General features: G+C 38.1%; 2 protein-coding genes across 8 annotated transcripts in view; one reads left to right on the forward strand and one right to left on the reverse strand.

Moving 5' to 3' along the window:
- Window positions 1-1,381: 1,381 nt before the first annotated feature.
- On the reverse strand, window positions 1,382-8,320 carry NDUFB3 (NADH:ubiquinone oxidoreductase subunit B3). 2 transcript variants are annotated; one of them, XM_043995609.1, is made up of 3 exons: window positions 8,175-8,320; window positions 2,570-2,717; window positions 1,382-1,625 (listed from the first exon to the last, which is right to left on the reverse strand). In XM_043995609.1, the coding sequence occupies exons 2-3, from the start codon at window positions 2,713-2,715 to the stop codon at window positions 1,460-1,462; spliced, it is 312 nt and encodes a 103-aa protein (XP_043851544.1). In that variant the 5' UTR covers window positions 2,716-2,717; window positions 8,175-8,320; the 3' UTR covers window positions 1,382-1,459. The 2 variants fall into 2 exon arrangements, with proteins under 2 accessions (XP_043851544.1, XP_043851543.1); XM_043995608.1 differs by lacking the exon at window positions 8,175-8,320 and adding an exon at window positions 7,950-8,076.
- A 98-nt stretch (window positions 8,321-8,418) lies between these two features.
- The window catches only part of FAM126B (family with sequence similarity 126 member B), a 77,543-nt gene continuing 69,026 nt past the window's right edge, over window positions 8,419-16,935 (forward strand). For 3 of the 6 annotated variants that reach the window (XM_043991676.1, XM_043991672.1, XM_043991677.1), the window contains exons 1-2: window positions 8,471-8,636; window positions 9,280-9,320. The gene's annotated coding sequence lies outside the window, so the exon portion shown is untranslated. The other 3 variants (XM_043991673.1, XM_043991675.1, XM_043991674.1) reach the window with 3 other exon arrangements.

Below are 16,935 nucleotides of genomic sequence, written 5' to 3' on the forward strand. Positions count from 1 at the left end.
GCAATATATAAACTTCATATAGTAATTCAATCTAGAAAATAAAAATGCTACATTAGATATCAAGACAAGTTGTTGCAGTAAAGGGGCTATCAGAATCTGGTAGTCTGTATATTTATGTGTGTCTGTGTGTATATATACACACTTTGGAAAACATTGGACAAATAAGCTTATAATTCAACAAATATTTCATAAGTACCTACTATGTATGAGGTATTGTTAGAAGATGGAGATATAAAAACAACAATTCCCACCCTCAAAGAGCTTCCATTCTACTGGGGAACAATGGCAGGACAGACAAATGTAAAATGTACACAAGTAATTAAAAGTAATTTCAAGAAAGAGAAAGAACAACTGGGAATGGGAAAATCAAGAATGGCCTCATGTAGGTCACAGAATTGTAGACAGGCCTAAAAGTGACCTTAGAGGCTACCTACCTCCTTCATTATACAGGTGAAGAAACTGAGGAACAGAGAGTAAGTTGACAAGTTTACAAAGGTCATAAGCTATAGAACTGGAATTTGAACCTGGTCCTATTTCTCACTATTCCTCTTCAAACATTCCAAGCTAGTCAAACTAAACTACTGGCTCTTTCTCGAGCTTGACATACCATATCCCATGTGTAGAACAGAATCCCTCCTCTTATTACCTGATAAAGGCCCCAACCTATGTGGCCTTTATTCCATAAAGTCTTCCTGGATCTCCCTACCCAAAAAAATATTTCTCTCTCATCAAATTTTCCTAGAGCTTTGTCTAGATTTTTCCTTTACCCCAATACATTTTGTCTTGGATTATTTTTATTTTGAGTGTGTGTAATATATTTTATAGGACTATAAAGCGCCGGGGCAGCTAGGTGGCGCAGTGGATAGAGCACCGGCCCTGGAGTCAGGAGTACCTGAGTTCAAATCCGGCCTCAGACACTTAACACTTACTAGCTGTGTGACCTTGGGCAAGTCACTTAACCCCAATTGCCTCACCAAAAAAAAAAAAAAAAAAAAGACTATAAGCTCCATAAGAGCAAGAACTATGCGATTTTTCATCTTTGTATTCTATAATTTAACATAAAGGTCTACATAGCATATTGTAAGAATTTAGTAAATGTTTGACTTCAAGAGCAGAAAATAATAGCTTAAGGGAAAATGTGCTTGGGTCACCAAACAGGATTAGGTAGTGAAGAGTTTGTAATAGAATTTGTACTATATACATAACCTATGAACTTTCATCTTGCAGATAATGGCAAAAGAACCACAATCAGCTTCCACAGAAATATCTGAGCACGCACCTAGTAGTATATATACCACCTTAAGTACTCTGATCCAAACTCAGAGTTTGGTATGCTATAGATTTTTCTTGGACACAACAACAAAACCAGGCATACAAGTTCTTTTACCAAGTAAAATTTTAATATTAATCTTTAACATTCACTCTAAATAATTAGCTATAATTCCTCTATGTCTTAACTTCAGTGTTTAGAAGAATGTTCCTCTTCATTCTTTGGAGCAGTTAGGAAATATTCCACTCCAACAGCTAATAAAAATGCTCCAAAACCCCATTTGAATCCTCTTGACAAAGCAGCCCACAAGGTAGCAGGTTTTCCATAACGACCCATGTATCGCCAAGCTTCATTGCTAGGGGTTAAAAAAAAAAATCAGAAAAAATAATTTTTGTCACAATACCTGGTTGTAAAAATTTCATTTCTAAATCCCTAACTTTAAGGAAGACATATGCAGAGGACCTAATAACAATCAATTAGCTGCTTTTCCATGGAATAGGATAGGTGGGTTTATTTATACCTGAACTTAAGATGAAAAAAAAAAGATAATCTATGAATCATAGTAATTTTGTTACTTTGGATTTTACTGAATTAAGAGTTATTCAGCCTGATTCTTCTTTTGTGTCCATAAGAGTATTTAATAAAATCCTGGGTCTTTGGGATGGATCCAGCCAGGCATAAGACTACAATCACATAAAGATGATTAAAATGGTTTCAAGAAAGAGGAACCTACACTGAGAAGTACAAATTATTGTTTCTTGTTCTGGCATTTTTCCTTCTTGCTACTTTATTAAAAAAAAAAAAAAGAAAGGTAAATTTGGAACTTAAAATTAACAAAAAAAAGTGAAAAACTGTCTTTACATATAATTGGGGAAAATGATTTAATATTTAAAAATAATATCTTGCTTGATATATTTGAATAACACTGGGTATGACTAATTGCCCTACAACTGCATTTACCCTGGACAAATACAGATTACAATTCAAAATTCTTCCTAAAATCCCTGACTGAAATTATTAGCGACTAAACATAAGATCAATTTAGATGATGATAACCTCCCTTCTAGAGCAAAAAATATGCTATGACTCACTCCTCCCTACATTATGTGATATGTATGGAAAAGTTTTTATCTCCAATCAGGAGGACCCCTGCTGCACACTAGAGAGTACAGTTAACAAAAAGTCAATATAACACACTTAATTTTTTTTTACTTCATGAAAGGATATATAGAAAATGAAAACTGAGGTTCTAACTGATGTTATGGGATGATTATATCCAAGCTATTGAGGTCCTCTTACCGTCCCCATGGATCCCTGAGACCTTGCTTAGCCAACCTCTCCTGGATTCGCTGTAGTGGTGTTCCTTCTATCTTCCACTGTCTGTAATCAGGGAGTTCAATTTTTCCATGACCATGTCCATGTCCATGCTCATGTCCATGTGCCATGTCTATAGAAAGAAATAAAAATAAGCAAGAAATATATAGCCTATGATTTCAGGATAAAGGTTAATCATAAGAAAGGTAAGTCCTTTTTTGTTTGCTTATTTCTATAACTCCAATGCTTAGTACAGTGCCTGGCTCAGAATAAGGGCTTAATAAATGCTTTATCTCTCAATGATAGCTTACATCTTTAGAACATTTTGTAAACCTTAAAGTTCTTTTGTCAAAGTAATAGTCCCTTGAATATAGCAAGAACTTAATGTTTGCTGAATTGCAACCTTGTAAGGTAGGTAGAACAAATGGCATTACCTCAATTTTATCACATTGTTAGGTTTTTTTTAATCACATAACCCCAATTCCAGGATTACATAGCTAGTAAATAACCAAGTTGGGTTTTTAATGATGCTACAACGATTAAGAGGGTTTATGGCTAGGTAAGAACCTTTCATTGAAAGAGAAATTACAGGATTAATCAGGGTAACCCAGCAGTTGTCATAGAACATATAGAAATTTAAAATGCAGAGTAGTACAAGAAAACTGGTGTATAGAGGATCAGTCCATTTAAAAAATATCAGCTGAAGTATGATATGATAGAGAGAAGATTCAATCTGAAACCAGAGGACCTAGGTTTGATTCTCAGATATGATATTTATATCTGTATTACCATGAACAGTCACAGTCTCTGGGCCTTGATTTCCTCATCTGTAAAAGACGGTGACTGTACCAGATCAGGAGTGTCCGACTCAAATGGAAAGGGGGATCATCAAACCACATCTAAGGCTAGTTGCAGGTCACACAATGACTTAGAAAATAACATGTTATTTACGTTTTTGAATTTTTGTTAGTTTAGCTAAACATATGTCAATGAGGTCTCCAAGTGGTTTCTGTTCCCTGGCAGACTGCATGGGGTAATGTTTGACACCCCTGGACTGGATGATCACAACAGGTCCCATTGAGTTAAGTGTTATGATCCTATGGCAACAATACCATTTGGGAGCCATTTCATCTGATTTTATTTCCACGTTCATCAAATAAAATACTGATTTAGAGCTGCGAGGCACTTTGGAGATCTACTCTAACCCTTTCATTTTGCAAAAGCGGAATGAAATATCTGAACTCAATATCGGAGCCCAAATCTTTTGGCTTTAAATCAAGTGCTCTTTCTACTTTCAAGACATTTGCTAATATGATTTAAATTAAAAATAAACAAACCTTGTTATCTTTTATGTTTACAACATCTTTGTTTCTGAACATATCATTCCCCTCATGCCTAACATGCAAGCTATTCCTAATTAAATTTGTTTTTTTAAAGGCACTTTAGCAAAAAGCAATCAATACATCAACTAAGTCAAGCAGTATTACACTCAATGTCCCATCCCCATAGTTTTCCAACTCTACAAAGAAGGGTACATTTTATCACCCCTTCTTTGGGGCCAAGCTTGGTCATTATGATTATACAGCATTCTATTTCATGGTGGGATTTTTTTTGGGGCCACTTACACTGCTGTAGTTGTGTAATATTGTGTAATAATTTTCTGGTTATGCTTACTTCATTCTGCACTTGAATGTCCATAGATTCCTAGAGGGCAGGAACAGTTTTGGTCTTTCTCTGGATCCCAATGGATCAGCACACTACCTAGCATATAGTAATCACTTATAAACAATTGCTGATTGTTCAATTTTAAAGCTAAATTGTGACGGTGCAGCTAAAGCTGGTGGTTATAATGTTAAGAATCTTTAAAACAAACAAAAAAGCTTTTTCCCCCTTCCATCATTTTCATCCATAAATTAAATATTCCCTTTATGTATTAAAGTGCTCTGGAAAGAGTAAAATTGTATACATTTAAGTAACATCTGTAAATTACAATTTTTTGAGAGAAGAGATATAATTTTTTTTGGCAGGTGATGTTGGGAAGTACAAATTCTTCATTTTTCTTCTAGATTATTTAGATTAATAAATGTGCCAGAGATTAAAGAATTAAGGTATCCTCACCATATGGGGGGAAGGAATGCAGTATTTTTCCACTCCAGTTTAGGTACTGTTCTTTGGTGCTGTATGAGGTAAAAACTACATCAGGACCAATTCAAATGCCCTTCATACATGGTCCTGCTAGCATTAGAGACTCATTGAAATGCTATTTTCCTTCTAACAACTGAAGAGCCTAGAAAACAGTGACATGATGTGAGGAAACCAGGTCAAGCTGTCTAGTCTAAGCTTGGTAAGCACACAAATAAGCCAAATGGCACACTGCAAAAAGAAGGCTTTTATGGGGGCTTGAGGGGGAGGGACTTAAAAATCCCATTTTGATATATTACTTTCTTACATTCCTAACCCCTCCCCTAATTAAAAATTTAGGAAAAATAGCCTTAAAAGAGCGTGACAGATTGTGTTACTTTCCACTTCTGTAGTTTATTGTTTAAGAGAAAGGGTAGGGGGGCAGCTAGATGGCACAGTGGATAAAGCACCGGCCCTGGATTCAGGAGGACCTGAATTCCAATCCGGCCTCAGACACTTAACACTTACTAGCTGTGTGACCCTGGGCAAGTCACTTAACCCCAATTGCCTCACCAAAAAAAAAGAGAAAGGGTAGGAACTTTTAATAATTTGAACCAACATTGTCCACTGATATTACTGCTTTTAAAATTCAACAAATATAAATGCCTACTATGTCTAGGGAGCTGTGCCAGGGACACAACGATGAAAAATAACAGTTGGATACAAGGGAAGATGTCAAAGACATATATGGCACCCTTTGCCTTCAACAGTTTATATTGTAATAGAGAGAAGAGATACCTAGACAACAATACTCTACAACATCACACAGTATCTTTGCCCTTCAGTTCACAAGTAACAACAGCTTTATCTGTATAGTGCTTTAAGGTTTGCAAAGTACTCTACATACATTATGTCATTTATTTGATCTTCACAGAAAACCTGTATAATGTACTTTGCATAAATCGTTTAATATCTTGGGGTTTCAAATATCCTAAGTCATAAAAAGTCATTGGATTAAATTGTATCTAATATACTCTCCAAACTTAAAATCCTATACTAAAACTGGTTTTAGACCTGAGGAGTTTAAAGTGACAGTGAGATACTAGGTATTAGAGTCCTATAAGTACTTAAAAGATGTGAGTTTAGAGCTAAGACAGGACAGGAGTGGAGATAAAAAATCTGGCAATCATCTGCAGAAAGACAGCCGCTGAAGCTGTGGTAATGATGTCAACAAGGGACTGATTGTAGAGAGAGAGGAAGGCCAAGGACAGGCCCTTATAGAATACCTTTGTACTATAATAATAGCCTGGAGTCACAAATTAAAGTCAAGTTATAGAGAGAGTAACACATCTGTGACCTTGAAGTATCAGTTCTGTGCTTAAGGAGTTGGAAAGAGGATGAAATACTAACAAAAGGCTGAGAAGCAAAGGGAAGAGGAAAGACTACTGTATTGGAGTTGTAACACCAAGGGTCAAACACACAATGAAAATGAGTAATGCAAAAAGGCCATTCAATTTGGCAAATAGAATGCCACTGCTTAAAAAGAGAGAAGTTTCAACAGAACAATGGGGGTCCAACTCCATCTTTCCCCCACCCCCCACTTAGTCTAGGGGAAAAGGTTGAAAAGAACAGGTAGTGAGAAAGTGGAATCATCAACTACAGAGAATCTTTTAAAGAAAGTCAGGACAGAAGGGCAAGAAAAATATGGGATAGTAATTATATAGGTTAAAAGGTCAAAGGAAGATCTTTCTTTCCTTCTTTATTATAAAGACTGAGTGAATTGATCAAAGAAATGCAAATTAAAACAACACCAAGGTAACTACTCATTCACATCAGAGTGACTAATATGACAAAAAAGGAACACGCTGGATGTTGGAAGGGATGTGGGAAAACTGGGATGCTAATCCACTTGGTGGAGCTGTGAACTGATCCAACCATTCTGGAGAGCAATTTGGAACTGTGCCCAAAGAGCTATAAAACTGTGCATACCCTTTGATCCAGCAATACTACTGCTAAGTTTATATCCCAAAGACATCCCCCCAAGTTGTGTCAGCTAAGAATTGGAAATCAAAAGGATGCCCATCAATTGGGGAATGGCTAAACAAGCTGTGATATATGACTGTAATGGAACACTATTATAAGAAATGACAAGCAGGATGATTTCAGAAAAACCTGGAAAGACTAACATGACTTGATGTATAGTGAAGTAAGCAGAAACAGGAAAACATTGTGCAAAGTAACAGCAATATCGTTCAAGGAAAAACTGTGAATGACCTAGCTATTTTCAGCAATACAATGATCTAAGCCAATCCTAGAGGATTAATGATGAAGCACACCAATCCACCTCCTGAGAAAATACAGACTATAGTATGCTATTTTTCTCTCTTTCATTTTCTTCTTTTATTCGAGTATTCTTATACAAAATGACTAACAGGGAAATGTTTATATAATAGCACATATGAAAACTGCATCTCATTGCTTACTGCCTCAGGAAGGGGGGAGGAAGGGAAGGAGGGATTTGGAACTCAACATTTTAAATAAAAATGTTTACAACCTAGAGCACAAATAAAGCACCGTTGGGGAGGCAGGGAACAAGCATTTCCAGAGCCTGTAAGCCGGGCTATTAACTCATCTGATTTGGTTTAGTGAGGAGTAGGGACGTGTCATCTGATGGAAGGAGAGCAGACGACGATTTGGAGCTTTGAAGATTGAGAAGAGGAGGGGGTTAGTGGCGATGGACTTCCCTTCGGATGACCTCAATCTTCTCCGTGCACTAATGGTTGGGGGCGTCTGTTCTCTAAGTATTGGAGGTGCGAGTGGGGACAAGGTAACATCTAGTTCATAATGGTCGTCGAATGGGATGATAAAGGTAAATAAAATTGGGCCTGTACCCTGAACTACCGTAGCTGCAATCACTGTATCGTGGCACGACCCTCGCACTCATACCAGAAGACACTAAGTGGACAGAGAGAAGGTCAGAGTGACCCGACCGTTTCAAGGGCCGGGGAGCGAGCTCCCAACGGGAGAAGAGGAGGAAGTGTCTCCCGAACCCGGGGAGAGAGGCGGAGCAGTGTCTGAGAGCCTCGGTCTGAGAGCCGAGGGCACGGAGAGTAACAGGCGAGGGGAGAAAGGGGGTACCCTCCTCTGCTCCCCCGACGCGACCCCCCCCACCATGGGGGCAGACGCTTCACACCTTCCTGTCCCCAGACCCGACCGTCTTTTCTCTCCCCCGCCCCGGAGTTACCTGACAGGAATCTTGACCTCCCGAGGACACTGGAATCTCAACACCGCCCCCCCCGCCCCCCAAACCGTAGCCAAGAGGAAACGGAAGTCGACCGGACGGAACTACCTCGGGGCTGGGGGGGAACCCGAGGCTTGTTAAAGCGTTCCAAGAGCAAGGAAGAGTTGGGAAGGGCGGGACGCAGAAGATGAAAGAGTGGTAGGGGGCAGGAGAGAGGCCCTAACTTGCCTGTCTCACTGCTGAACCATTTTTGTCCCGGCTCCTTGGAAAAAAGCGACTGAAGCCGAGGCTTGGAGCGCGGAGGAGAACGAGGATCTAGGTTGCGGAACCATTTGGGTGATGCACACAGCGGGTAGGGGGCGGGAAATGTGGAGAGAGCTCAGCGGCCAATGAACGTGCCCGTTGTTGAGGGCGTGGAGCCGCCCAATGGGAGGGCGAGTTGTTGTGTTGCAGTTGGCCGGCCGCTGTGAGAGGCGGCGGCGGCTCCTGGAGCAGGAAGGGGACGGCAGCGGTGACAGGTAGGCGCCTGCTGAGCGGTCGAGGAACTCGACGCGGCCGACGCGGATGGGTGGTTCCCTCCTTGATTGAGTGAAAGAGAGAGCGCAGCGCTAGAGGGGCTGGACCGAGGGACAGGGTCCGGGAGCCCGAGGGGTCAGTCAGTCAGCTGCTTTCAACCCTCCGGCTGCCCAGGTAAACGCCTGGAGGGTCATGAGGAGGAGGAGGAGGCGGAGGCGGAGGCGGCGGCGGCGGCGGCGGCACGGGAAGACCCTGACGGGGGCGGTGCGAGGGTTGGGGTTCGAGGTGGGGCCTGCGGGGCCGGGAGTAAGAAGGTGTATCTTGGGATGGAGGGAATTCCTCGCCCCGAGCTTGAGGCTTTGCTGGTGAATGGCCAGCACCTGAGTGAAACGAGACTCTTTCCTGAGGTGATGGGGTAGAAGTGGGGGGTAGGTAGGATGCGAGGAAGAAAAGGTACAGCGGTGTAGACCAGGCAGCCGAATCCTCGGAGCCCTTCCACGTTATGTAACCCGTGGTTATTTCACACTCACACACAGCAATACCGACACAGGTCATCTCTCTCCTGGATGGAGGGGTTGATGGGTCACGATTCTGCCTTGGCCCGGGTGCTCTGGGCTCAGTTTAGAGGGCGGACTGTCGGGCGACAGGGGTGAGACTAGGAGTAGTCACGGAGAGCATATGCCCGCTGTTTTTGTTAAGTCTCGGGGTTAAGAGGTTTTTTTATGGAACAGGCTTTAAAGTTTCGTGTCTTGTGGATTTATTTTTGTTTTAATTCTCAAACCTGACAGCACCGTTTTGAATGCTTTTCTTCCTTCAGGAAAGAAGAAACGCTTGAGCTTCGGGTATCAACAGTAGAAGGTAGGTATAAATTGGGAGCTTGCTTTGGGAAGAGATGTAATGAATGGGAAATTCAGTGGTGCAACGTTATTACCTGAGAATAGGAACCTTAGGGGAAATGCTGCGATGAAAGTGACCTGAAATTAACAAACAAAACTACAAACATTGTTGGCTGTGGATTTTGAGAAGACTTATGTATTATTTACTTGTAACGGGAACATTCTTGAAAATGTTGTCATAGCTGTAACTAGGTGTAAATATTCTGTGTTTAAATTGGTTATAATTCTTTTGTTATAAAGATGATAATTGACTGCAAATGCCTGAAACATGGCATGTAAGATGAAATAAATAGCAACAAAATTGCAGGCACTTAATATTCATTGTGGAAGAACAAATTCTGGCTGGATTAAAAAGCCTGGGTTTGTAAACAGGAAAAACAGAATTTTGAGATAGGATTATTTAAATGATAAAGACAAAATTCTTGATTTCATGTATTTTTAGACAGGTAAGGATAAAAGTAGTTTTAAGAGGTATGATATTTTCTTAAACTTACTCTCAAGTATTATAATGTCTTGTTACCCAGTCTCAGAACTGCTTCCTAATATATTATCTCTCCCCTCCCCTATGGTAATTTCACCATTATAATCAGACACCTCATTTTGAATTTCAGGTGGGAAAAAAGACTATTTTATCAGAATCAGTTAACAAGCATTTATGTCATCGGCACAATGCAAAGAGGGTCATTTTATTTTAAATATTTTTATGTGCCTTTGACCAATCTTGTCTGTCCTCACATGTCTCCCATCCTTTTTAGTAAAATCCTTGTAATCTTAAATTTTATTTAAAAATGTACTGAGATACCTGAAAGTAATTTTTGCTTTTATGCCTGTGTTGTTTTTTTCCCTGTTATGTAACCAGAATACCAGACTATTTGGAGAGCTAATGACTAATTCTGAATGGCCAGCAGGTGTCATTGTAGAATATAATTGGGTTGAACATTATATGGAAGTAAACTCCAGTACCTTGAGGAATAGTAAACCAAGTTAGTGATTACTTAAAACTATATATAAGGATAATTAGTTATTGATATTGAGGAGCTAATAAGATTTTAGTCTTTTTCTTGCTTATCTTCAGTTCAAGCAGCATGTATTAAATGCCTATTATGTATACCGCACTAGGGTCTGAGGATACAAAGATGAAAAATATAATTCTTGCCTTTGAGGAGTTTATAATTTAATAAATATGACATGTGATGGGAAAGGGAAGGGAATAATTATTTATGTTATTACCTTGTTATCTCATATAAATATTACCTCATTTGAACTTCAAGGTGCCAATCGGAATATAAAATTGATCTAAAATGGACCTGGAAATTGATTTTAAATATCTAATTTATAAGCTTTTTAATACCATAGAAATTTTACATCTTTTAATATAAATTTTGATATTTGTAATTTGGAAGTTCTAAAATCACTTTCTGCTTGACTTGAGGATTTTTTTAATTAAAAAAATACCAAGAAATGTATACTGAAATGAAGTATGTATATATAACACCAATAAGGGAGGGACTAACAATAAATAGTTATTAGATTATGTTTTTCCTTCCAGAACAGTTATACTTTTTTATCTTTTTTTATGGTCTCCCCATTTTCCTTTTGTATCTAACATCTTCATTTCCACCTTCCTTTGGCTAATATTCTGTGTAGTTCCATAATGTTGTCCTGTCTATTTATCGTGTGTGTGTGTGTGTGTGTGTGTGTGTGTGTGTGTGTGTGTGTGTGTGTATGTATACTAATATGTCCTAGAGGGGTTGGCCCTAAAGGTTGAAAAGTAGAGCTGGTATCAGAGCTCTATAACTTAATGTACAGAAAGATTTGTTGAGCTCAAATCCCCATTGCTCTCCTCACTTTACTAATTACTAATATTATTGAAGTGTCTGCTCTCATTGAAGACTTAGGTGATTATAATAGATCCAGAACCTTGACATTTTGGCCATACAGAAGAAGTTTACCAGTTTCACCAACATTTTCATCCAATTGTAGCATTTAAATTACCAAAAAAACCTTACCAGATATTTACTTAATTTCATGGCAGTGATGTATCTTCTAGTAGTGAGCTTGAAGTAGCAAGAAGAACATTACCACTTCAATTTTAATTTTAATTTCATTTGTTCACTGTTACTTTTAGGCCTAGGTAATTTCTTTGATGTTACTGACTGAAAGATGTTTGATTTCATTGTTGGAAGGAACTCCTACCACCAATAACAGCATGACAGTAATTTGTAATTTCTCTGTAACTTAGTAGATAAAGCCTCAGGATTTGCCCTTGGGACATAGACTTGGCCAGAGTAAACAGATATTTATTAATATGTTTTATCTTCTGTGCTGCCTCTTATTTGAATTACTGGTTTTTTCTCACTTAATGGTATTTTTTTCTAATTACATGTAAAGATAGTTTTCAACATTCTTTTTTTGGTGTGGGGCAATGAGGGTTAAATGACTTGCCCAGGGTCACATAGCTAGTAAGTGTCAAGTGCCTGAGGTCACATTTGAATTCAGGTCCTCCTGAATCCAGGGTGCTGCCCCCCAAACATTCATTTTTATAAGATTTTGAGTTCCAATTTTTTCTCCTTCCTCAAGGCAGCAAACAATCTGATATAGGTTATACAGTACAATCATGATAAACATATTTCTACATTAGTCATGTTGTGAAAGAAATATCAGAACAAACGGGGAAAACCATGAGAAAGGAAAAACCAAAAAACATCCCCAAAAAGTGAAAATGGCATGCGTTAGTCTGTATTTAGACTCCATAATTTTTTCTCTGGATGTGAATAGCATTTTCCATCATAAGTCTTTTGGAATTGTCTTGGATCATTGAATTTGCTGAGAAGAGCTAAGTCTTTCAAAGTTGACCATCGAACAGTGTTGCTATTACTGTATATAATGTTATTCTGGTTCTGCTCGCTTCATTCAGCATCAGTTCATATGTCTTTCCAGGTTTTTCTGAAATCTGCTTGCTCACCATTTCTTATAGCACAATAGTATTCCATGACATTCATATAGTACAAGTTGTTCAGCCATTCCTGAATTGATGGGCATTCCCTTAATTGCCAATTCTTTGCCACCATAAAAGGAGCAGCTATAAATATTTTTGTACATGTGAGTTCTTTTACCTTTGTTTATGAACTTTTTGGAATGCAGACCTAGTAGTGGTATTGCTGGGTCAAAGGGTATGCACAGTTTTATAGCCCTGTGGGCATAGTTCCAAATTGCTCTCCAGAAAGGTTGGATCAATTCACAATTCCTCCAACAATTTACATACTTGAATTTCTAGAATTACATTGATAAGATTTGGAGGAAGTTATCTTGGTCAAAGGTCTTATACCTTTTGCTTTTTCATAAAATGTCTTAGTTGTAAACTTTGTTCTTTATCCAGAAGGTCACAAAACTTGTACCAGAAAATATTTTTTCCTTCCTAAGCTCATTCTTTTGACCATGACACACATTCAAAGGGGAAATTAATCTTCCTTTTTCTTTGGATAAAGAAAAAAGTTTGGCAAAATAAAGCACTCATTTATGTTAAAATACTTTTTAAAAGCACAGGAATAGGGGCAGCTGGGTGGCAAAGTGGATAGAGCAGCAGCCCCGGGGGTTGGGAGGACCTGTGTTCAAATCCAACCTCAGACACTGACACTAGCTGTGTGACCCTAGGTGGGTCACTTGGCCCTCATTGCTTTCCTACAGTAACTCTCCAGCAGGTGGCGTCACTCCAATCATTACACCACCTCCACCACCACCCCAAAAAGGACAGGAATACATGTATCTTTCATTAAAAAGATAAACAATGTCTTTCTTAAGAGCTCAAGTAGGTTATTTGGTTTTGGTTTTTTGTTTTATTTATTTTTTTTTCTTTAGCAACAAACATTTATTTTTTCCAGTTACATGTAAGGGTAGTTTTCAACATTCATTTTCATAAAATTTAGAGTTCCAAATTTTTTTCCCTCCCTTTCCTCCCCCCTCCACAAGACAGCAACCAGGTTATATATGTACAATCCACAAGTGCTCTTTTTTTTCAGTTTTTCTATGGGCTGGATAGTAAGCTTTGTCATTAGTCTCTTGGGATTGTCTTGGATCATTGCATTGCTGAGAGTAGTTAAGTCATTCACAATTGCTCATTGAACAATACTGCTTGTCACTATGCACAATGTCCTCCCAGCTCTGCTCACTTCACTATACATCAGTTCATGAGTCTTTCCAGGTTTTTCTGGAATCATCCTGTTTGTCATTTCCTGTAGCACAATACCATTCCCCCACAATCATATACCACCACAGCTTCTTCCGTCATTCCTCAATTGATGGACATTCCTTTGATTCTTAATTCTTAGCCACCACAAAGAGTTGCTATAAATATTTTTTGTACATTTTCCCCCTTTTCTCTTTTTCATGATTACTATTGTTAACTGTTTCCCTTCCCCATGATATTTATTCTATTATCCATCTTCTTTCATCTTATCCCTCTTCAAAAGGGATTTGCTTTCAAGTAGGTTATTTGTAACAGGGGAGCAGAAATTTTTCCAGTAAGATCAGAGGTAAAGCAAAACACCCATTCTCATCTCTGTTGTTTGGTGTAGTTCTAGAAGCTCTATAGCAATAAGAAAAAGCAAGAAAATAAATAAATGAAACTACATAGGCAAGTAACTAAAATTGCATAGGCAAAGAGGCAAAATTATTTATTTGTAATAGTTTACTTAAAGAATCCCAGAACAGATTCAACCACAGCAAAAATAATAAAAATTAGTGTTCCTTTCTTGATATTTTAGAATTTCTTTGGGTACTTTATTGCCATGGAGACAGATACCTGAACAATAAAGAGATAGCCTTGAAGTGAGGGATGCAAGAGGGACCCTGGGGAGACAGGAACAACTGAAAGTTAGTTGAATACTATGCTGAGAGCTGTGAATTTGTTAATTTCAGCATTATAGTGTCTAGATTTGAAATATAAGTAGCATTAAGACCTACTCAAAATATAGTAACAATTAGATATTGATTAGCAAAGTGTGGATTCTAAAACAAATTATTGTCTTAAAATTCACTGGACACAGAAAATATGGCAAATTTATCTAAAAAATGAACCTTTTCCTCTTTATTTTGGACATCTTTGAACAACTGATTTCTTCTTCTGTTGAATAATGATATATTCCTTTGTCAGTAGTTTTCCATGTATCAGACTCTGCAAGTTAATAGTATCTTTTTTTTTTTTTTTTTAGTGAGGCAATTGAGGTTAAGTGACTTGCCCGGGGTCACACAGCTAGTTAGTGTTAAGTGTCTGAGGCAGGATTTGAACTCAGGTACTCCCGACTCCAGGGCTGGTGCTCTATCCACTGCGCCACCTAGCTGCCCCTAATAGTATCATTTTCAAAAAATTTTGAGATAGGAATTAGTTCAGTCAATTAGATAACATATAAATATTAACATGCACAGTTTCAGATTTAGTCATCTATATTAGTTTTTTTCTGTTTTGGCATTATTTTTCATGGTTTCTTCACTTTCACTATGTCTTTAGATGTTATATTTGTTAATATAGTTAATGAAAAGATAATACATATTGGGCAATATAACATTGTGGTTGAGTTTTTAGTTGTCTTTTGTTAGTCTGTTGTCTGATTTTTTTTTTCTTATGTAGAGATATCTGAAATTTCTTTGGGGTTTTCTATTTAATAATTTTCATCTGTAAATTGAGGACCACTTGTGTTGCCAGCACTAGGGAAGCGATTCTTGTCTTTGATAAATTTGCAGTATAATTGAAATGGTAAGACATCTCTGGTAACTGTAGATAAAATAGTATAAAAAATGTGTGAATGGACTATAAGCCCTATAAAAAATAAACCATTATTAAGGAGGTAGTTAAAAGATTTTTTTTGTTTTTTGTTCTGGTGGGGGTGGGGCAATGGGGGTTAAGTGACTTGTCCAGGGTCACACAGCTAGTAAGTGTCTGAGGCTGGATTTGAACTCAGGTACTCCTGAATCCAGGGTCTGTGTTTTATCCACTGCGCCACCTAGCTGCCCCTCGTAGTTAAAGTTTATGTTGAAGAAAATGTAGGATTTTTTTTTATGGAGAGAGGATATTATAGGTGTCTGAAATAACTTGCAATAAAGGTGCCAGTGTGAGAGTGAGGATGGATGGGCTGTGTAGGTAATATTAAGGAGATTAGTGTAAGTAGAATATTGGGTCCATGTTAAAGCAATGAACTGAGAAATTCGAATAGGTAAGATGGATTTTATTTGCTCAAGAAAGAATTCAGATTGTCTAATCAATATTCTATAAACATTTTTAAGCACCCAATATGTGCCAGGTACTGTAGTAAGGGCTGGGGATACAAATAAGGACTGAATCCTTACATTAAGGAGTTTATAATCTAACGAGGAAAGACAATATATAAAAGAAAGCTGAAAAGGGAGGGGGTTACCAAGCAAAGCAGCTGATGGGAAATGAAGAATTAGATGGAAAATTCTGAGCCTACTAATAAAGAAAGGAGAAGTTTATTGCTGTATTCTCCAGTAAGGGGAGAGAGGCAACTGAGGGTGCTGAGGTATTGAATTATCAAAGCTGAATCAATCTTCATGTTGATGAGATTTCAGGTAATAAACTGAGGAATGCAGGATATTCCTGGAATTGAAACTAACAAAGCAGCTGATAGGACATGAAGGACTAAATTGGATAATGTATAGGGAATAACTACAGAATGACATTAAAGAAATGGGAAACAGATGACTTTAAAAAAATTTTTATAACAAATTCCTCTGATAAAGGTCTCATATCCAATATATATAAGGAATTGATTCAAATTTGTAAGCTTGACAACTATTCCCTCATAGATAAATGGTCAAAGGATATGAACTAGTAGTTTCAAAGGAAGAAATCCAAGCTATCAAAAATCTTTTGATAAAATGTTCTAAATCACTACTAATTAGAAAAATGGAAATGAAAGCAATTTTGAGGTTGTACCTTGAACCCGTCAAATTGGCAAAGAAGACAAAAGAAGAAAATGACAAATATTGGAGGGATTGTGGGGAGGAAAAGGTACACTATTGGTGGAGCTGTGAATTGGTCCAACCATTCTGAAAAGCAATTTGGAACTGTGCCCCAAAAGAGGCTGAAATATGCATTCCTTTTAGTCCAGTGATGCCACTAATCTTTTAGTCCTATTCTTCAGAGCCTTTTCCTTCCATAACTTTTATTTATCAACTCCCATGTATATATTTACCATCTCTATGCTGATGATTCCTAAATCTACCAATCCTGCCCCAAATTTTCAGCTGACCTCCGGTCTCACATCTCCAACTGCCTTTTGACATCTCAAACTGGATGCCTAGTAGACATATTAAACTCAATACGTCCAAAACAAAACTCATATCCCTAAACTATCTCCCTACCTGCCTCCATTTCTGTAGAGGTCAACAGCATCCTCCTGGTTCCTCACTATCTTTCACCCCCTCGTATAAGAGCTATCAATTTCACCTTTGGAGTGTCTCTCAAATATGCCTCCTTTTCTACTTGAATGCTATTATCACTCTCTAGTACAGGTCCTCTTTTTTTACCTCACCCTTTGATTATTGCCATAGCCTGCCTCCCT

The sequence above is a fragment of the Dromiciops gliroides genome, chromosome 3, assembly GCF_019393635.1.
Source record: "Dromiciops gliroides isolate mDroGli1 chromosome 3, mDroGli1.pri, whole genome shotgun sequence".
Lineage (NCBI taxonomy): Eukaryota > Metazoa > Chordata > Mammalia > Microbiotheria > Microbiotheriidae > Dromiciops > Dromiciops gliroides.

Bases quoted from the DNA above. Each gene is read 5' to 3' on its own strand.
- NDUFB3 (XM_043995609.1), bottom strand. From the start codon at position 2,715: ATGGCACATGGACATGAGCATGGACATGGACATGGTCATGGAAAAATT. The intron at 1,626-2,569 runs GTAAGAGGACCT...TTTAACCCCTAG, and splicing joins CTCAGGGATCCATGGGGACG to CAATGAAGCTTGGCGATACA.